The sequence below is a fragment of the Mobula hypostoma genome, chromosome 27 (assembly GCF_963921235.1).
Source record: "Mobula hypostoma chromosome 27, sMobHyp1.1, whole genome shotgun sequence".
Lineage (NCBI taxonomy): Eukaryota > Metazoa > Chordata > Chondrichthyes > Myliobatiformes > Myliobatidae > Mobula > Mobula hypostoma.
The window spans coordinates 5,356,923-5,380,292 of record NC_086123.1 but is presented as its reverse complement, the minus strand read 5'-3'; the positions used below and the strand labels follow the sequence as shown (position 1 = coordinate 5,380,292).

Here is a 23,370-nt window from a genome sequence, read left to right as displayed (position 1 = left end):
GCTGTCTATAGGGAATTTAATAAGGCCTTTGATAAAGTCCCACATGGCAGGCTTATCTGGAAGGTTAGATCACTAGGGGCCATGGGGAGCTAGCAAGATTCAGAACTGATTCTATGATAGGAAGCAAACAGTAAAGAATTAAGGTCAATTCTCTGACTGGAGACTGGATTCTCTGACTAGTGGGTCAATGTTGGTACCTCCGTTATTCACTATTTTTGTAAATGATTTGAATATTAACATGCATACATGAATAGAGAGTTTGCTGATGATTCTAAGTTAGGGGTTCTAATTGAGAAAGTAGTTCTTTGCAAATGTATTCCATTATCAATTTAGAAGGGCCGCCTCCTCCCTGAGTCTTTAGAGTGTTCTCCCTTTAAAGCAGGGGTCCCCAGCCTTTTTTATACCATGGATCCCTACCATTAACTGAGGGGTCTGTTTCCCAGATTCTTCTAAAGATCTGTATGTAGATAGAGACCTCATCCTTCATGAGTAATAAATCAACTCTTTCGGTTTTTGAACTTCATTTCAATTGTTAAAGTAAAAGTAATTTGCTTTTACCCTTCCCCCATTTATACTGCAATATATTTATTTACATTTGGTTTGCCATCTTCTCCTATCAGATTCCTTCCTCTTCAGCCCTCTATCTCTCTCACCCAGCTTCTCACTTCATCTCCCTCCCCCACCCACACACTTTCCCCCTCACCTGGTTTTACCTATCATCTACCAGCTAGTACTCCTTCTCCTCCACCCACCTTTTTATTCTGGCTTCTTGCCCCTTCCACTCCAGTCCTGATGAAGGCCCTCGACCCAAAACATCAACTGTTTGTTCCTCTCTATAGATGCTGCCTAACCTGCTAAGTTCCTCCAGCATTCTGTGTGTTTTGTTCTTGATTTCATCTACATCTACAGAACCTCTTGAGTTTATCATTTATTTACATCTCAGTCCATCTATGTTATTCTTCCAGTACTGGATCCAAGAGAATGTATTTTATGGTGAACTTATCTACAATGAAGTAATCAGCATTAGTTTTCAAAGTATAATACTGAGAGTCAAAATATGAGAAATCGGGGACACGTTCATTCGAAAGACCTGCATGTAGATAAAGATCTCATCATTCATGAGTAATAAATCAACTCTTTCAGTAATTGAACTTCATTTCAATTGTTAAGCATTTCTAAAGCTTTCCTTTTTATTTTACAGATTGTATTAATGTGAGCCTCCAAACTGAATTTCTCATTCAATATACATTCCTCCACACAAATCAGAATTTAAGATTTTTATCAGTTTGAGCTATATGTATTTTCCTGTATTTCTCTCATCCTGTTGCAGAGCAGGCTGATAATTTCAATAACCTTACAGTCAATAGTAGATTCCTTACATTGTTTGATGCCAGACAACCTATGTACCATTTATAATTTTGCTTTTTCATGCTTCAAAAAGTGAACTGATATTTATTAGCCAAAAGTCATATTTTAATTCCACATTATATCTAATTCAACAGCGTTGGCTGTTGGTTTTGGCATAAATATCAAAGGGACTTCTGGACAGCAAAGGGATACAGAATTTTGTTGAGAAATGGAAAGTCATTAAGTCAAATTCTGCAATCTAAGTTCAAATGCACTTATTTTTCCATATTTCCAGGTTTTGATGTCTACTTTGAACTGTGAAGTAGACATGATGCATACTCACTTTATATGGTGTCAGTTGTGATACAAGGGATACAGTGCAATCACTTAGAACAGATGTAGATTAAGATCTTCACATCTCGCTGGAACTACTACTGTGGACAGGCAACTATTCTCATCAAGAAGATATGAATGGATGTAGTTGAGGTGAAAGAGCTACCCAGTCTAATCCCATCTTCTTGTTCTGTATCCTTACAGGTTACAGGAGAAGTATGCAGCCAAATATAGCCAAAGCTCCTTTATCTGCCTTGTGCCAAATCTCCAAGGTGCTGATGAAGGAAACACTCCAGTTAACCAATTAATAGCCTGGTCCTCCCTTGGTGTTAGCCCGATCAAGACTGGCCCAGGTATTCACTGAGCACTGGTCTGATGCCAACGTGGGCACTCCCTTACAGCTGTCCCTTGGTGCAATTCCAGTGTCATTCTATCTGGAGGGAATGAATAATTACTTTATTTATCTCTTTCATCATATCAATATCCATCACAAAAACCAGACCCCCTTCACTGATTGAATCAACACCTCCCAGCAGACTCAAGGACAGATTCTATCCCACCGTTATAAGATTCTCGAATGGGCCTCCCAAACAATACAGATGAACCCTTGATCTCTCAGTGTACTTCATCATAGCTCTTGGGTCCTATTTGTCTATCTACACCACACTTTCTCTGTAACAGTAACACTACATTCTGCATTTTTTCCCCTATTTTGATGTACTTATGTATAGAATGATCTGTCAGGATGGCATGCACACAAAAGCTTTTCACTGTATTTTGGTACACATGACAATAATAAAACAATTACCACCCTTTCTAAACAACAGTATAGTAGCAGTCCTTTGATCTTAAAGCACTTTCCTTTGGACAGGTACAGAGCCTCTGTAGCTTTTAACGATCAGTGGGCTGGTATGGTGATTATCAAGTCTTTGACATGAATAAATCACATTCTTTACCCATGCCCTCTGGAGCCTTCAGATGCCCAGGTCATATTGCTGGATAATTCCTCAGAGCGTCTCACTCCTTCTGAGTGTGCACTGTGCACAGAATGATGGGTGTTCTTCAATATCCTCTTCCCACATCATGTTCTGAGCTCCAAAAACCTAATGCATCACAACTTAATCTTGGAGCATGCAAGAAAGTTTTCAAATACCACAGTACAACATTGTGATCTAATAATTACCTTTCCATGTTCAACTACTAAAAGGCCACCTTTTAATGGGTTTCCTAATTGCATCCAATATACCTGCTAATTCATCTTACAGGCTAACAGGTTAAGTTACTGCTCTACAAATTAAAACTGTGACACAACCCTTCTACCATTTTTTCTCAACCTAGCTAAACAATTCATCTATATTTTCTAATTAATCACAGAATGACATTTAGTCATTTGCAGAGAATGCTCATGCTCAAATCTCAAAAATCTCATGGCAGGAGACTCATGTGTCGTTGGGGAGGCTGGAAAATCTTTCACTGTGGGCCCGAAGACCCGAGGTCTTTGCGATCTTTGGACACAGAGCTCGAAAAAAGCGACGAAATGGACTTTTAACATCATAAACCAGTAGATTGTTGTTATGTCTCCTGCTTGCTGTGAAAATGGGGGACACCTCCCTCTCCCTTGACAACCTGTGGGTTGTCGAATTTTGGATAAAATGCGAAGCCTTTGGGGTAACTTTGGTCTGTGTCTTTGCTATTGCTTAGCACACGCTTGGGCTCGGTGATTGTACCGATGCGCTTTTATTTTTGCTGGTGGGGGGGGGATTGTTGCTCGCTGCTGCTTACGTGCAGGAGGGGGAGCTGGGGGGGACTTTTGGGTTCTCATGTTTAACTGTCGTTCATTCTTTGGGGCACTTCTCTGTTTTTTGTGGATGTCTGTGAAGAAAAAGCATTTCAGGATGTATATTGCATACATCTTTCTGACATTAAATTTGACCTTTGAACCTTTGAAGACATGAAATTCTCTACTTGCTACTGCTTCATCCTTTTCTTATACGCTGTAAAAAAACTGGCGGCAAAGACAGATCATGGGAATGTTTGTTACATAAATTTACTGAAATGTTGAAAATGGCTCCATGTGAAAGTAAAATCATGTAACAAAATACATAACAGCTAACATCTGAAACAACTTCAGGTCAGAATCCTACCTCAACATTGTGTTTCTCTATTTATTATAAGGTCTGATATTCCCTCTGACATTACCTTTTTTGAAACATTTAATAACATTTCCCTTTTTAAATTATACTCAGAGATCTGCTCCAGACATCACAGTACATCTGCTTCGAAATGACAACCCACACATGATGCAAATGCCGAGAATGTTTGAAATGATGTGGGAATGAATCAGGGATGAAGACGTACAGATGTCATGGCACAGTCTCAGAACATTAAGGAGCTAATCTAGCATTTCTAATGGCTTGCCATTTTCCTGACCTTCAGTGATTGGGTAATGGAATCTTAGCACAATAGTCTAGAAAATCAACAATATTATACTAAAAATTGAAAGGGTATCATAGGACTTCCATAAAAGTTCACTGGTCTATGAAATATTCTCCAGGTCTAAAAGTGGACAGATGGCAGCCATCATTAATATTGTTCTGTTGATCATCCTTGCTCATGGATTGTTTGTCCCACTCCCATAAGGGAGGAGGCTACATACCATCCATACCAGGACCACCAGGCTCAAAAACAGGTACTTTCCCCAAGCAGTAAGACTGAACAACACCTCCACCCACTAACGCACCTCTCCACACCCCTAACCACCACTACTTTATCATTTCCTGTCAGTCACCTTAAGTACAGACACTACTCTGCCCAGTGTCATTTTACTGACATGCAATCAATCTATGTATATAACTTATCATATTCATTTATATTTAATATGTTTTTACTATTACAGTATTCTTTATCTTATTGTGTTTTTTTGTGCTGTATCGGATCTGGAGTAACAGTTATTTTGTTCTCCTTTACACTTGTGTACCCTAAAATAACATCAAACAATCTTGATCAGATGTTCAGAGATGGAGAGCAACATTCCATAATGAATCAACAGTTTATTTTTCACCTTTGAAATTACTAGATCAGTAATTAAAATTACTAAAAGTACTGTATCAGCACTTCAAATTCTCAACTCAATGTAAAGGGTTATCTAATGAAGAACTCATCGTATCGGGAAACTCTGGTGGGAATTAGCAGCCACTCCTTATCTATGCATAAACACACATAATGCTAATGTATATCTTAATCAAAATTCAGTGATGAAAATCTCAGCACTTACTTTATGAGCAATAGATGTTGCAGACTCAGATGCTGCCAGTTTGGCCATTGCAGCTTCCTGTAAATTAGGGTAAAAACATAACATTTTAGTTATATTGAGCCAGCAGCATTTTATTCTATGCATAATTAAGATGTTATGTCTCAATTTTACTACAAGCTACAGATTATATTGGGTAATATCAATATAAAATTTACGCTGCAACTATTTCAAAAACCATGTTACAAGACTCATCTGGAACCAGGAGAAGTGGTTATGCACTAAATTGAGGTTCCATCACACAGGAAATAACCTCAATTCTACTTCTCGGTCAATTCCTCAGTCATGGTAACCATGAACCAATTGCGCATGAGTTTCTTCAAAAACATTTGATCATCATTTTCAGTTTCTAGCCAGTGTTCATCCCACGGGTTTGTACAGATGGTCTCAAATAGTACTTAGTAAGCTCACAGCTGGGAAAAAAGTAGCAAACAGCGTACATTGCCATTGTTTCTTGTATTTTACAGCATATCAGGATTGCTGGTTGCTACAGTGCTGCAATATTAAATAGGCAGAAGATGAATTTGCCCATAATAGCTGATATATTGCAAGCTGGAGTGTTCTGTAGACTCAGCAAGCTATTAAAAATATATATGAAAGCTTATAAAAACATTGCAAAGTATCAAGATTTCATTAAAGTGACACAGGCCACAATATCCCCTGGAGCTGGTGCTGGCAATTACCAGACAATTAATGAATTACAACATTTTAAGTTATAGACTAGGATGTAGTGTGCAGCTTTTCAAGACTGAATATTGCATATTACCATCATTACAATGGCATATAGTAAACTGCAACAAGCCATGAAATTGTTGAAATCAAACTTGAGGTTCAGTTTTTGATTGTAATTCAACAACCTACACAATCAATTCTTCAAGCCTGACAGGGAAAATAGAACTAGAAGAACTATATGGCCTCTTGTGCCTTCTCGAGCATTTGATAATATTTTGGTGAATACCTTACCCCAACCTGAATATCCTGTGCGAACCCCAAATCCCTTGATTCCTTAAAATTCTATGAATCTCTGTCTTGAATAAACTTGTCGACTTAGCTTCTGCATCACCTTGGATGGAAAATGTATTCTCAACTCTGGCTTGAATGGCAGATTCCTTATTTTGAAATCATGACCATTAAGTCTAGACATGCCAGCTAAGAGAAACATAAGACTATAAGACACAGGAGCAGAATTAGGCTATCCTGCCCATCGAGCCTGCTGCAGCATTCAATCATGGCTGATTTATTATCGCTCTCAGCCTCATTCTCTTGCTTTCTCCCCATAACCTTTGGTGCCCTTACTAATTAAGAACCTATCAACCTTTGCTTTAAATATACCTAATGAATCAAAACACCATCTCTACACTCCCTCTCTCAATCCCCACAAGGATCTTCTATGTTCAAAGATTTTTGCTATTTTTATTCAGTTCCAGTCTCTGATTACATGCACCTGTGTTTCTCTTTCAGATGTTGATTGCGGTATTGTGCATCAATATTCAATGGGTCCTATTAACTTGTTATTATCTTCTGGCACAAACCAGACCACCTCTGATCCTGCCATTTCAAAATGAGTTTGTTTAATTAGTTCTATGAATCCTATTCCTTTGGGAAAATTCCCATTACTAGAAGCTTTTATTTCATTTTTTTCTCTAAAGCAAACTTCAAGCCTACGATATAAATTCAACAAACACAAAAAAGTGAAGGAAGAGAACCAGTTTCCATTAGTGTTGAACTCAGGATGGAGAGGGGGATGGGCAGAAAAGGATGCTAACAGAAAGAGATGGAAGAAAACGCATTGCGGGTGGGGGAAGAACAAAAGAAATGTAGTAGAAATGTTGTCTGTTTGTATTTGCACAGTTTGCCTTTTGCACATTGGTTATCTTGTCAGTCTTTGTGTGTAGCTTTTCATTGATTCGAGTGTGTTTCTTCGTTCTACTGTGAATACCTACAAGAAAATAAATCTCAGGGTAGTAAATGGTGACATATACATACTGGGTTAATAAATTTACTTTGGCCTTGGACTTTGATCCTTTGGGTGAGATACTTCCCTGCTAGGTCTACATAGTAGATCCTATAGAGATACTAGAAGAGATGGGTTTTCTTTTAATAGCACATTCATCCTTCAGTCAAACTCTCATTACCTGGCAATCTCCTTCCTTGCTCTTTTTGGTAAGCTATACACAAACTGGTCCTGTGTTTCTAAAATCTTCATAAAATGCAATTGCAGCATTTGGGAAGGGAAGCAGGGTTGAAGCTAAAACAAAGAACTGCCATGATTTTTAAGAATGGTGGAAAGATTGCCCTCAATACCATACAGTCCTCATTGCTCCAGAAAAAGCTCTGTACAATGAAGCTTGGCACTTCCATTGTACCCTGGATAATGGACTACCTGACTGCAGACTACAGTTTGTGTGGTTTCAGAGCTGTGTGTCAGACATGGCTATAAGCAGCACTGAAGCCCCACAGCGGACTGTATTGGCTCCCTTCCTGTTTACCCTGTATATCTCGGACTTCAGATACAACACTGAGTCATGTCATCTACAGGAATTCTCTGATGACTCCGCAATAGTTTGGTGTATAAAGGAAGGATGGGAGGATGAACACAGAGCCCTGGTGGAGGACTTGGTTAAATGGTGCAAGCTGAATCTTCTGCAGCTCAACATTAGCAAGACAAAGGAGATGGTGATGGACTTTCGGAAGACCAAGACTGCATTGTTCCCTGTTACTATTAATAGTAAGGACATGGAATGTGGTGAAGACCTACAAGTATCTGGGGGTGCACCTGGATGATAGACTTGAGTGGAGCACCAACACAAAGGCTGTGTACAAAGAGGGTCAGAGTTGCCTCTACTTGCTGAGAGGACTGAGGTCCTTTGGAGTATGTAAGCCTCTCCTTCATATGTTCTACCAGTCTGTTGTTGTCAGTACTATCTTGTATGCAGTGGTGTATTGGGGCATTGGCATCAACACAGGTGATGCCAACAGGCTCAATAAACAGATTAGAAAGGCTGGCTCTGTTATAGGAATCAATCTGGACATACTGGAGGTTGTGGTAGAACAAAGGACCCTACAGAAAATCCTGACAATTCTGGACATCGTTTCTCACCCCTGCATGCCACCTTGGCTGAAATGAGGAGCATTTTAAGTAACAGACTAAGACAACCATGTTATTCCAAAGAGCGCTATATGAGGTCATTCTTACCCTCGGCCATTAGGCTCTATAATGAGTCAACCTATAGCTGGGGAAGTGATGAACCCCTCCTGTTAGACTGTCTGAGGTAACTTATTTTTTTTCTTACTTCTCTTCTAATATTTGTACATTTGTATATCTGAGTACTTGCAATGCCACTGTGACACTGTAATTTTCTTTAGAATCAATAAAGTACCTATCTATCTATATATGTATTTTATGGCTGTATAGTCCAATCCAGCTTCTATTTCCTTTGTTCTTATGGCTGTGACATACATTAGGGAACCCTGCTTTCCACAAAGGCTTACATAAAGAGTCCACTTTGTCAATTTTTTAATTTCCAAGACATTTTTCTGTTGGACTGGCATGCAATGTTATGTTCTGAATTTTTGGCACCATCCCGAAACACAGCAATGATCAATAAAATCTATGTAGTCCTATCTACAATTAACCAACCCTCATCAAGATTATAACATTTTACTAAACTGCTTTGAAAGGTTATTGCTATTTGGCATTATGTTGACTCTCCACAATTTATAAATTCACAACTGTAAATCATATGGGAGTATGAGGTACCCGCTTCCACTGAATTTGCTACGTCATGGCGACCGAGTGCCCGGCGGTATAACTGGATGGGTAGGCTGGGCTCGTTGGCCTTGGTTGGCAGCCAGCCTAAGAGGAGGACAACTCTGAATCCAAACCCGGGCAGGTGGGGCTCGTTAGCCTTGTCAGGCCATCCATCTCGGAGAAGGACACTCCGACGTAAATCCTACCACCCGAGGACTCACTGTCACCGTCCCAGCTTGCTAGGCTATGGCAGATGAGCCCCGGGTGTAAAAGGTGGGGCCAGTATCGCGCACACTGCACTCCACCTAAAATACCATTGTGCAGGCCGAAGGGCACACCCACGTCTACGACCATCCTCCCCGACCCAGCTGCTGTGGATGGGCCTGCCTGTCCCATATTGGCCTCGTCAACCACCAGCGAGCCTGCGGAAGACGTGGGCAGCCCCCTTCCTAAATCTTCACTCGCGAAGCCAAGCCATGATGATGGTGATGATGATGAGGTACTTTATATTCAAAGGTTTAAAGGTTCATTTATTATCGAAGCATGCATCCATATACAACTCTGACGTTTGTATTTCTCCAGATGGCCATGAAACAAAGTAAACACAAGAAAGTCATTCAGAGAGAAATATCAATCCCACCAACCTGTACAAAAGAGAATGGCATCCCAGTCATTAATACCCCCCCCCCCCACCACACACACACAAAAAAGAACAGGAACATTGACCCCCAAAAATAATCCTTCCCCCTCACTAAAAACTAACAGAACATCAAGCCCCAAATCCCTTCCCCTTGCACAACAAAAAGGAAGAGGGACAGGCACTTAAAAAAACACAGAATATAAAAACCATCAGTCTGAAGAAGTCTACAGTCCATAAATAACAATAGTCCAATCCACAAGTGCGGAACCATGATGTCATCCTACGATATCACCAACATTCATTGAAAGAGAGGAATGCCACACAAGGCAGAGAGGCCTACCCGCCTGCCATAGGCCGCTCACAGAACCCTCCTCCGGCAGTCATCGCCGAAACTCTCGCTTGCCTTCAGCATTTGCCTCATTGTCTCAGTCTCCCTCTACGCGATTAATTCACGTTTTAAATGGTGAAATGGAGTCAAACGTCAGCTTGCAGCCCGGCTCGAAGTTTCTCTGCATTGAAGCCGTCTGAGTATGCACTCGCTTTCTGGAATATTCTCTGAGTCAGCAAAGTGCTGGATCAATCAAACGATCGCCAAGCTGTAAATCGCAGGCTCTAACAGTCCCAGAAACACACTTAAGGTGAAAATCAGAAGTAAAAGAAGTAAAAAAGCTATTTTCTTTTGCTATCTGGAATGTGTCAACTGGGGGAGCACTGTATGCTGGCACCATCTTGACCAGAAGGTCCAATAAAGACAATGAAACTTTTGAAAAGTTAAAGTGCACTACTGAAAATGCCAAGATGCATCTGATGATAGAATAAAATACTAATCCAATTGACAAGTTTCATAGAAATCCTCCCTCAATTCTAATGCCTCCATTCTATCTGATCTAATATAAAAATGAGCTCAACAATCAGCCTCTTAACTCCTTGCAAATCACACTATAGATTCAAGGTTCAAGATCCAAGATTGCTTAATGTCTTTTCCAGTACACAAGAGTAAAGGAGAATGAAATAATTGCTACTCCAAATCTGATGCAGCACAAAAAAAACACAATAAGAGAAAGAACATAATAATTTAAAAAAGCATAATAAATATAAAGACATGAGATAGATTGATTGTATGTACATAACTCAATTTTATATATAAACCACAAAGCAATAATGATACAGATTTGGATGCTTCTACCAATTAAAATTACTCTGGGTAGATGAGGCTTAGTTTGACCTTGAAACTGAAATGAAGCTTTAAAAGAAATCGACTTACTGTGAATGTGTTATCTCCTTGATTATTTTAATCCAAATAACAATCAGTGTAGCTGAGCTGCTCTGCTGCTAAGCGACATCGCGTTGTAAGAAAGCATTGCCCTTCTAATCCAATGTAATACTTAAGGACATAAGGAAGGTATGCATTCTATTACAGCAAAGGAAAGAGTAGCCCCTCAGGTCTTGTCCCCCATTCAATAAAATCATCGCTGATCTGATTATTAGCCTTCTTCCTAATCCCTGCGACTCTTCATTTGCTGATAGCCTAATAAGTCTATTTCAGACTTGAATATTCCCAGGTATAGAATTCTGAGAGTTCAAAATCCTCAAAGAATCACTTACTCCACCTATCCATTATAAGACTATGTCCTCTAGTTGTAGATTCCCCATCAGATTAAAGACTAAAATTAAAGATTAGCTTTATTTGTCACATGTATGTCAAAACATCACAACGTACAGTGAAACGTGTCACTTGCGTCAAATCAAATCAGTGAGGATTGTGCTGGGGCAATCCACAAGTGTCACCACGCTTCCAATATCAACATAGCATGCCCAAAACTTACTAACCCTAACCATACGCCTTTGGAATGTGGGAGAAAACAGGAGCGCCCAAAGGAAACCTGCACGGTCACGGGGAGAACATACAAACTCCTCACAGACAGTGGCAGGAATCAAACCCCGATCAATGATCACTGGAATTGTAAAATGACTGCACTAACCCTTACATTACCATGCAACCATATTCATGTTCAGAGCATGCCATGAATCTTACTTGTTTCAATTTGATTCCTCCTCAATCTTCAGAGAATATAGGCCCAATTTACCTCAATCCTTTCTCATCAGGCAAATCCTTGAACTCAAGGAACAATCCTGTGAATCCCATGTGCAATTCCCTCCCAGGGAAATATATGTTTCTGAAACATAGAGACCAAACCATATTCAGATTTCCGGGTGTTTTCTTGCCTAACTCCTGTACGGTTAACAGGAAGCCTTGCCTACTTTTGTGCTCTATAAGTTCTTGCAATAATGATTAACATTACACTCGAGTACCCTTGCTAATAATCAACACAGGCGCCCATCAAGGATGTGTGCTTAGCCTACTGCTCTACTGCCCCTGCATATACGACTGTGTGGCTAAGAACAGCTCAAGTACCACTTAAAAATTCATAGATGACAACACTGTTGTTGTTAAAATCTCAGATGGAAAAGATAAGGCATATAGGAGTGAGACAGATCAGTTGGTTAAATTCCATCACCCAGCTCTCCGCTTTCTGCGGGGAATGCTCCCTCCGTGATTCCCTTGTCCATTTGCCCCTTCCTACTAATCTGCCTCCTGGAGCAACCAAAATGCTACACCTGTCCATTTACCTTCTCCCTTCCTTCCATTCAGGGCCCAAAACAGTCCTTCCCGGTGAGGCAACACTTCACCTGCAAATCTGTTGGGGTCCTCTACTGTATTCGGTGCTCCCAATGCACCCTCCTCTACACTGGAGAAACCTGATGTAAAATGAGGGGCCACTTCATTTGTCAAGAGTGGAATATCCTAGTGGCCAACCATTTTAATTCCATTAGGACATGTCAGTCCATGTCCTGTTCTTTTGTCACAATGAGACCACTTACAAGATGGAGAAGCAACACTTCATATTCCACCTGGCTAGCTTCCAACCTGATGACATGAACATCGACTTCTCCTTCCGGTAAAAAATTCTCTCCCCCTTCCCTCTTCTTCTATTCCCCACACTGGTCTCTTACGTCTTCACCTCACTTGCCAGTCAGCTCCCCCGGGTGCCAGTTCTTCTTCCCTTTCTCCCATGGTCCACTCTCCCCTCCTATCAGATTCCTTCTCCAGCCCTTTCCCTTTCCAATATACCTGGCTTCACCTATCATCTTCTAGCTCGTCCTCCATCCCTTCTCCCACCATTTTATTCTGGCACCTTCCCCCCTTCCTTTCCAGTCCTGAAGAAGGGTCTGGGCCCAGATTGTCGAGAGTTTATTCATTTCCATAGATACTACCTGACCTGCTGAGTTCCTCCGGCATTTTGTGTGTGTTGCTCTGGATTTCCAGCACCTGCAGAATCTCTTGTGATTATGATATAAATTGTAAATAGATGGTGGTCCCAGTATTGGCCCTCTTACTCACTCTTCCTTCAGTTAGTCCTGACGAAGAGTCTCGGCCTGAAACGTCGACTGCACCTCTTCCTAGAGATGCTGCCTAGCCTGCTGTGTTCACCAGCAACTTTGATGTGTGTTGTCAGTAGTCACTTTACTGTATTAAGTACAGGTCTGGACTCAGTGTAGTCTTCTGCTGCTGTAGCTCATTGACTTCAAGGTTGGACACATCGTGTATTCAGAGATGCCCTTCTGCACACCACTGCTGCAATGTGTAGTTACTTGAGTTACTGCCAGCTTCCTGTCAGCTTAAACCAGTCTGCTCATTTTCCTCTGATCTCTCTTGTTAACAAGGCATTTTCACCCAAAGAACTGCCACTGACCAGATATTTTTTTTTGTTTTTTACACCATGCTCTGTAAACTCTAAGAGACTGTTGTGCGTGAAAATCCTAGGAGATCAGCATTTTGTGAGATACTCAAACCACCCCATCTGGCACCAAAAATCATTCCAAGGTCGAGGTCAATTAGATCACATTTCTTCCCTATTCTGATGTTTGGTCTAAACAACTGAACCTCTTGACCAGGTCTGTATGCTTTTATACATTGAGTTGCTGCCACATGATTGACTGATTAGATATTTGAATTAATGAGTTTACAGGTGTACCTAATAAAGTGGCCACTGAGTGTGTAGTACTCACCAAACCAACAGCTCATATCTTGTGAAGTAACCTTTTATGCAATACCTTATGAAAGGCCTTATGGAATTCCAATTATATTATGTTTACTGGTTCCCTTTTATCTATCGTACTAGTTAGATTCTCAAACAACTTTTAAAAATTGTTAAACATAATTTCCCTTTTATACAATTATGTTGACTCTAGTTAATTTTTTTAAGTATTGTGCTTTACTGATTTGGTAATTATGAACTCCAGCATTCTCTCAATGACAAACATTAGACACGTTGACCCCTAGTTTATTGTTTTTTTTTCCTCTACCTCTTTCCTTAAAAACAGTATATTTGCAATTTTTCAATTTTCTGGAAATCCAAAGGATCAAAGCCAATGCTTCTACTATCTTTGCAGATACTTCTTTAAAATTCTCAGATGCAGGCCATCAGGTCCAAAGTCTCTGTCAGCACTTGGTTCCATTAGTTTACCTGATACATTTTCTCTGCTGATAATTCTTTTGTTCCTCCCTCCCTTTCGCTTCTTTATTTCTGTTTTAGATATTTTTTCAAGTGGCTGCTACTGTGAAGATCTTTTAAAATTGCTTTAGGCTAAACTTGGTGTTTTGATACAAAAAATATATTCCTTCAGTGTAAAGACCCATAAGGAAAGTCACTGAACACTATTCCACACTTCCACTGCCCCCACATCTAATACACACACAACATCATGGCTTATTGAGAAATTCTCAGCATGTTTAAAATCCAACTTGTAGCCTGCTCTATTCCATCCCACACTTAGTGTTGCTTTGCTTTGGCATCCACATGGTTAAACCAGGTCAGGCTATTCGCCATGTTCACACCTTGGAACGTGAAGCTTTCCAACCTTTCAGTCCCAGCACTGCTGATTTAGAACAAAGCACTGACCCTCTTTTCTGAGGTCAATGACTTTTGTTTCACCGACATTGAGAGAAAGGTTGTTGTCACTAGGTTATATCTCCTTCCTGCACTCTGACCCATCCTTATGTGACATTTGGCCCACTACAGAGGTGTCATCTGCAAACTTATAGATGAAGTTAGAGCAGAGTCTGGCCAGGCAGTTATGAGTGTACAGGAGTAGAGTTAGGGGCCGAAGACACAACCTTGCGGGGCACCAGTATTGAGAATAGTCATGGTGGAGGTGGTGCTGCCAATCCTTTGTTCAGGAAGTCAAGCATTCAGTTGCGATAGGAACTGCTAGGCCCCAGGTCTAGGAGTTTGGAAAGGAGTTCGCTTGGAATTATAGTATTGCAGGCAGAGCTGTGGGCAATGAACTGTAGTCTATCATAAGAGTCTTTACTGGCCAGACGTTCCAGAAGTGAATGAAAGGCCAGGGCGATGGCATCTGCCATAGACCTGTTTTGGCAGTAGAGAAATTGCAGGGTGTCTAGGAGGCTGGAGCTGGCGTGTGCCTTAATGGTCCTTTCGAAGCACTTCATGACATCAGAGCCACTGGCATGAAGGTATTGTGTTTACTGACCACGAAGTTCTAAACTCAAACAATGTCTTTAAGTTCTAATGGATATAAATAGCCACGGGTACTCCCACTAAAGAGAGATTATACTGTAACTACCCAATCTTCAAAGACTAGATTACCGCCACTTTTAATTCTCCACGGTGAGTTTTAGCTGCCAATACCCATTATTTGAGTGGTGGGATCCCTCTCCCTACCAAAGCGAAAATACTTCCAGCTGACAAAGTAGTTTAAACACAGTTAATTTATTTTCTTTCTTTTTTTTTGGTGTGTGCCTGCGGGCATGTGAGTCTGTGCGTCTGCGTCTGCGCGCACGTCTGTGCGTCCGTGATGGTGTCTTTTTCATGGCTTTTTACAAGGTGCGGAGCGAGAGAGAGACTGTGTGGCACGCCACTCCTCACACAGACAGTTTTGCAGTGTTTTCCCTTTATTTTACAAGCTCGAGTTGGGATCTCAACACTCAACCCAGCACGGATGGAAAGCGTACTTGGGAGCGGACCCGACTGGTTTCGAACCCGGGACTGTTCTCTCCCGGGTCTGGCGCCAATGTCATTGCGCCACCAGCCAGCCTCAGTTCATTTATTTTAATGATACACATTAAAATCTAAAACACCATATTTAAAACACATTTAAAACTCACAGAGGTGTTCTACCTTATTTCCATTTCCAAATCACAAGCCATTTCTAAAACACAAAGCATTTCCAAAACACGGGTATAATTTCTTATAAATGAAAAAGACATACCAATCATGCAGACAAGCTTATCATCTGCTACAGAAACGCAAACCAGAGGAATGGATTCCAGTCACCCCATCTTCCTGAAGTTCTTCAACCACTCCTTATAAGCCTGAACTGCTCTCTACATTTATACCACCTGAGTGACTTCACACATGCATATTTTCTCAGACACCCTTTTAATACATATCTCACACAGTTCACAATTAATGCTGAAAAGCTAATTTCCTTGAGTACATTAACCTTCCAACTAGAAACACATCAGTTTTTTGATATGGTAAATGATATTATCCATCTGGTTCTGCAGGCTTCCTTGAACTAAGCAACTTAGAATCAGCTTCTCCGTTTGAAACAAGCCAAATTAAACAACCTATTGTCTTATACTGCATCTTGAGCAGTAAAAAACCAGTGTAGTGAGCTAAATCTTACTTCTCACAGACAGTGTCTATCTACAAAGCTTGTTTGCATTGCTGTTCTACAGTCCGTACTTGTTTTACCTTTAAACTGATTACTGCTTGTTGTTTACATTTTAAGAACTGAAGACTGACTTCCATTTACAACCAGAAATCAAACAACTATTAGTTGGAAGTTGTGATTGTACAAGTAGCAGCTGCTTATGTTTAGAAAGCAAGATTAGCAAACAACCTACTGGCCAGGAGTGAATATCCATCACACCGGGCATTAGTCATTAAAGTGTAAACAAGAGAAAATCTGCAGATGCTGGAAATCTGAGCAACATACACAAAATGCTGGAGGAACTCTGCAGGTCGGGCATTACCTATTGAAAAAAAGTACTTTTTTCAATAAATGCTGCCTGGCCTGCTGAGTTCCTCCAGCATTTTGTATGTATTACAGTCATTAAGGCATGTTGCCTGATTTTTCTCAAGTACCAAGATTATTGTAGCTTCTTAAAGGAGATAGGAAAATTGGGTTGAAATAGGAAGAGGTCAGACAAGTCTGCATATACTTCTGTGCATGATCTAAGGACATGGCTGGTGACACCACCTGGGTCAAATGCTATCCATGGTTCACTCTCCAGAAGACTGACCTGACAGCTGCAATGGTGAATCTGGGTTCAGTTGCAATGGAAGTTGTCCGGGTGGGTGGTGATATTCCAATTCCCTTCTGTTCAAAACATGTACATATAGAGTCCGTTCAGCTCATCAGGAAGAAATGTGCTGTTGTCAGCCATGCTGCCCAACACGTTTTGTAGCCTGTCATAGCATGCAAGACCTGACATAGCTGATAGCTGGCCTGGGTCTCAAATTTGGATTGGTATTGTCTCTTGGCATTCCCAATAACCTTACGGAGGTCATTTCTCATTTTTGTGTATAGGCTAGGGTTACTAGGAACACAGCCTTAGATTTCAGTAGTGAATGGATTTCCTGGTTCATACATGGTTTCTGATTTGGGAACACCCAGTCTGACCTCTATGGTACACTTGCTGATAAAGTCCGTTACGATGGTTACATATTGACCTAGGTTCTAGGATCCAAAGCTATTGTAATTGAGAGTGTTATATGTTTCATTGAGACCCCCCTCATTCTTTGAAACTTTGTGAATACAGGCTCAGTTGACTCAAACATACAATAGTCTTGCCACACCAGAGGTCAGTCGGGTGAACCTCTGTTGCATTTCTTCCATAAGAAGTACATGCTTTCTTATGTAAAGGGGTTTCGACTTTTATGTTACTGCGGAGGCTAATTAAAATGGCGTCTTTGTTATGTTAATCTGGGGAATGCGGCTTTGTTGTGTTAAACGCTGAGAAAGTTTGCGCTAGCAGCTTATTTTGGTTTAGAGGGTGATAAGAGGGTGCTATTAACCAATTGGGATAGTTGTTATGGTTTTGGTGTATTTGAAGATACTGTATGCGCGGGATTTTGAGGCAGAAGGCGGGAGAGCAAGACAGAGGATGGATGAGGTGCTGTGAGTCCGCTAACGGGGTCGGACCCCAAGCGGGACGTTCGGCGAGGAGACGGAGACGGACTCGTGTGGAGCGTCTGGTCGACCACCGTGGTTGGTCCCAGGCGGCCGGTCGAGGTGGTCCGAGAGGGTCGCAGGGTGAAGAAGAAGGTCCTTGAGCTCCAACGGTTTTTTGTGCACAAAGAGATTGAACTTTGATAAGTGTGGCGCCTTTTATTTTCCTTTTATATTTTATTCTCTTTTAATTATATAGTTCCAGTAATATCTATAAACTGTATATCATTTAATTGCATCTGGTGTATTGTCTGTTATTTGGGCGGGGTGGGGTACATCACACAGCATCCACACAAACGAATTATCCAGTTTGGCGGGGCTGAGGCTGTTTCCCTAGACGACAGTGAGCCGAGCGACCCTGAGGGTGGCTACACTTAGATAAGCAGTTCACAATTGGACATAGCCCTGTAGCCGCAGTCTCTAGGCCCTGTACAGCTGCAGTAAGGTATCCCTGCTGTTGCAATCAAACCGCTCACTGCACCTTCATGTCTGCTCTTTTCTGTGACTAGTGGGCAATGACATCCAGATTTCTTTGTGCATCAATATTTCCCAATCCATCACCAATTAAATAATTCCCTACCTTCTGTATTTCCTACCAAAAGTGAATAACTCTGATTGTTGCTATTAATTAATTGATTAGACTGAGGTTAGAGCAATTCTTTTCCTTAGCAGATTTGGATATGGAGGCTTGAAGCTTCCTTGCAGCTGCACTTGTGAAAATGAAAGGAAAGCCTTTATAATTATTGCTGCAATATTTGCTTCAGATCTGACAGTGGCTAGTGTAGAATAGTTCACTGTAATCTAGCATTGTGCCCGCTTGTGGTAGGTGGATATCCCATTCATTTCTTTATATCTATGCTGGTTCTTTGAAAAAGCTATCTCAATGCACATAATTTCTCCATAGACTTAGGAACATTTCCTCTCCAAATATACAGTACATTCAATTCATTTTTGAAAAGCACTGCTGAAATTGCTTCTGAACATATTGCAGAGGCACGCTCACCAAAGGCTAACAGTTATCCCTAGATTCTGCTATTCAAAGACTAGAAAGTACTTAGAAAATAACAGTGTCACCTTGGTGTTCACTGGTGGCTCAGAACACTAACTCCGAATAACTGAAAGAAGAAAGACTTTTTTTAGAATAGCTCACAACCAGTTCTGCAGACCACATGCTAGTGAAGTACACAGACACTTTAAAATTCATTTCAATGGAAGAAAACAATCCTTTAATATAATATGTCTTCAAAAGACCTTATTGATCTGAAAGGTGGATGAGACCTTGAGTGTGGAAGAGCACATATTGTTAGTCGGAATGTGGGCTACGCTCTCTAAAGTGAGGCAGTAACAGAGCAACCATTTGTCAAAGAAATAAGACACCCAATCTTCTGCTTCAATTTCAATTTACTTTAAGAAAAAAATAGTGCCATATTTTAAATCAAACTCAAGACTGCCATTTATTCAGTGAGTGAAGCTGTATAGACTTTCACTATGCATCTTTGGATTAATTAAATTGATGTTATCTGTAGAGTTCAAAGCTGAAGAAGGTTACTACTGAATTGCTCAAGATAAATGAGATTCAAAGATTTGATGATTAACGTCAAGGGTAAAAATCCACCCTTTACATCAGAAAATTCAGATTAGCTTTGAGTTTTGCAAATTATCGGCCACAATAGAATTAAGAACATAAGCTATTTGAAAACATTCAGGAAAGAAAGTATGATATGGGGAGATGGGGTAGTTTGTAACACACTACAATTGATTAAAATAGATATTATCTTCCAGCACTATTTTATGTTGATTCTGAGAATATTTAAACTTATTAAAGGTCACTTCACATACTATATCACTTTACCAGATAAAAAGCCACATTTATAATTATTAAAACTCTTGAAGGCAAGGAAACAACTAAAACATTTTAAAAATCAGAATATTTAAATAAACTCAATTCAATAAAAGAAGGATACCTGTATTTATATTTGCCTTTCCTTCTACTATCTTTCCTTCCATTTAGATGACTAGTGTTGCTAAACTTGAGTCAGGTAGATTCAACATTAGAATTTCTCAGCCAAAGTTCTGAGAAATCTGCAAAACTTTACATCCCCCTTCTCCCCCACCCCCAACACACACAAGACTCTACAAAGGATGCACTGTACAGCCAATGTAGCCACAAAGGAGGATGATCAACTGAACAGAACTTCCATGAGAGTCACAGACATATTTAGAGGTAAAATCTCCATTTACATTTGGAACTGCTGGCTCTGAACAGAAGATACTTATCATGATTTTTATTTTCAGCTCAACATTTTGCACTGTCTTTATCAGTGTATATGCTAAGTTTTCAATTTTCTAGGCCTATTCAACAACTATTCATAATTCCCAACATGAACTTAAGTAAATTAAGGATGATTCTATTAGTTGTGAAAAAAATCTTCATATTAGTCAAATCTGAAGATAAATAAAAGGAGATATTATAGAAAGCAGGACAAAACTTGGGAATCATCTAGAAAATGTCTGAGAGCATTTTAAACCAGGAGATTAAAAAAGTGAAAACCAAAAAAATCGCAGATCACCAAGAAGTAAAATAAACTCTAGATACTGACACAAGTTTGCAGACAAATAATAGTGCAATCAAGTTTCTGGACATGTCTTTATTGAAGATCAAAATCACAGTGGAAATGTGGATGATCCCTGCAAAAAGAGTAGTGCACAAAATGTTGGAGGAACTCAGCAAGTCAGGCAGCACCTATGGAGAGGAATAAACAGTCAACGTTTCCGGCCAAGACCCTTCATAAGGACTTCAAATATCAACTCTTTACTTCTTTTCATAGATGCTGCCTGACTTGCTGAGTTCCTCCAGCATTTTGTGTGTATTATTCTGGAGTTTTAGCATCTGCAGAATCTCCTGTGTTTATGACTTGGAAAGAGTGTTCTGTTCTAAAACACAAGTGTTATACTACAAATAATATCAAATAATAAACTACAAACAAGAGAAAATCTGCAGACACTGGAAATCCAAGCAACGCACATGAAATGCTGGAGGAACTCAGCAGGCCAGGCAGCATCCATGGAAAAGAGTACAGTTGACGTTTCGGGCTGAGATCCTTCAAAGCACAAGTAAGCTGTCTGGCCCCTGAAGTTACACAAATTACAAAGACCTGATGAAATCTATCCCAGGGTATAATGGGAAGCAGAGGAGATTGCTAGGTCTCAGATAAAGATTTCTGCATTATCTTTAGGCAAGAGTGAGATACTCGAAGATTGCAAGATAGATAATGTTGTTCACATATTCAAGGAGGGCAGCAGAGATAAACCAGGAAACTATAGGCCACTAAGCCTTGTGTCAGTAGTAGGGAAACTAACAGAAAAAACATTATTAGGGTTAGAATTTATGACCACTTGGGAAGGCAGGAACAGATTTGGGGAAGGCAGCACGGTTTTGTGCAAGGGAAATCATGTCTCATAAATCTAAGTTATTTTGATGTGGTTATGAAGAAAATTGATGAAGACAAGGCAGTAGACATGTTATACATGGAATTTAGCAACGCCTTTGACAAGAATACATACGGTATGTTGGCCTGGTCAAGAAAGTTAGAGCACGGGATTCAAGATGTTTCAGCAAACTGGATCCAGTATTAGCTTGGTGACAGAAGACAGAGGAGTGTCGTTTCTCTGAGTGGAAGGCTGTAACCTATGCTGTAGCACAGGCATCGGTGCTGGGACCTTTCCTGGGTATCAATATATATACTTTACTAAAAAACTTAATGAGAATGCCTATGGCCTGACAGGTAAGTTTGCTGATGAGATGAAGATCGGTGGATTTGGTTGATAGTGAAGAGGTTTGCCCAAGGATAAGAGCTGCATAGATCAAATGGAAATTTGGGTGGAGCACTGGCAGATCGAAAATAATCCAGACAAGTTTGAGGTAATGCTTTTGGGTCATCTAGTACAGGCCAAACATATAAATAGTGGGAATCTTGAAAGCATTGATGTACAGAGGAATCTAGGGGTGCAGGTTTATAACTCCCTAAAAACAGGAACACAAGTGGGTAAGGTAGTGAAGAAGAACTTTAGCTTGCTTACCATTACAGGCAAGATTATTGAATATGAGAGTTGGAACATATTAGGTCAACTTGAGTTATGTTCCCTCGGTGTATATGAAAAACTGCTTGTGAGTATGGCAGCACCAAACAAATCCTGAACAAGTTCAAGTGACTGACTTTCCTCAGAAAAATAGCACTCAAAGATTCCACAGTGGCAAATCCTCCAGCACTCGTAATGAAATTGGAAGTGTGTGGCTTGTATGATAAGTATTTTGAGTGGAAATTTGAAATCGTATCCCAGTGAGTCAGTTTTCCCAAAATTGCACACAAAGTCAATACTTGAATGTTCCATCAGCCTCAATCACATACATGCCATAGTTCAGAATTAGTTTCCAAAAGAATTCCAGCCTATATACAGAACACAATCATAGTAACCAGATAATACCAACCTAATTTTGCAGAATAAAATGGGCAACTGAGCTACTAAAAGGGGAAGTGGCCTCAGTTTATGCATTCAGCACCAGAAGTATGCTGCCTGTTAAAGATGACAGATATCGAAGACTATTATACTTAAAGCATACTTTAGCTCTTTTTCATGTGTAAACAGGATGGTGATCTTCTGTTTCAAGGCCCCTTTGTGAAGTTTGGTCATCTCTTTTCATGGCTGTCACATAGCAAGATTTTGGATGACCTTGTCCACCCTCAGCCAACCCACTTCATCACAGAGACCTGCCAGTAGGTTGTGCTATCTAACTGTAACTGTGAAATCCTGCTGTGGTTTTGATATTAATTGGAACTCAGATCTTAAATGTGGCACTTCCCAAAGTACGGTGAGGTAAACACATTCTTAAAAAAAAATACTTGTTGAATATAATCCTGATAAGCTTGCTTAAAGCCTTTTGCAGTATTATTATTTCTATCTTCTGTCTGAGGAAGCTTGTGCAACAACTATGAATGTTCCTGCTGTTTCAATGTTTTAGCAGTTCTATACAAAAGCCTTTAGATGCCTTGCTATTATCTACAGTACATGCTGGTATGGACTGAAAAGCTCTTGACACAAAGAAGCCTCTGTAAATTTCAATGGCATGCTCAAGGAAAGATAGACCAAGCTCTATAGATGTTATAATGAATTACAGTGGTGGCTCTGTTTTAAATCAGAATATTTATAGGAAAACTTTTATGTGTATTTATCTGCAGACAACAGAAAGGATGTGGCAAATTCTAAAGTGACAACAGGTAAAGAGGTGGAAAACTGAGTGGACAATGCCTCTTTAACAACTGCAGGTGTTAGAAAGTGATTCAACACCCAGCTGCCTCCTGAACACACAGCTGAGAATGACAGAGGAACAATTATACAGGGGTATCAGGAGTACAGCTGTGCATTGTTACTGGGCACAAAGCCAGAGCAGATGGTTGTTCAAATTTGCGTCTTTAAAAAAAGCCGTGAACAGAAGACAGTTACTTAGATCATTTTACATTTGCATGATGATAGACTTAATGAGTTATGGATCACTGTGCCGGCTCTGTTTTTTTTTAAATTCACTCACAGGATATGTATGTCATGATCAAGGCCAGCATTTATTATTTATTACCCATTTCACATGTTCCCTTAAAAGGTAAGTTGTTTTCCATGAGTTGTTGTGTCAGAGCTATATAGCACAGAAAGTGGCCATTTGGCCCACCACAT

At 40.2% G+C, this 23,370-nt stretch overlaps 1 protein-coding gene across 3 annotated transcripts in view; it reads right to left on the bottom strand.

Moving 5' to 3' along the window:
• acads (acyl-CoA dehydrogenase short chain) overlaps positions 1-23,370 on the bottom strand; it is a 128,115-nt gene that overhangs the window by 3,723 nt on the left and 101,022 nt on the right. For all 3 annotated transcript variants that reach the window (XM_063034585.1, XM_063034586.1, XM_063034583.1), the window contains one exon: positions 4,955-5,011. In XM_063034585.1, the coding sequence (XP_062890655.1) occupies positions 4,955-5,011 (57 nt within the window). The remainder of the gene's footprint in view (positions 1-4,954; positions 5,012-23,370) is intronic.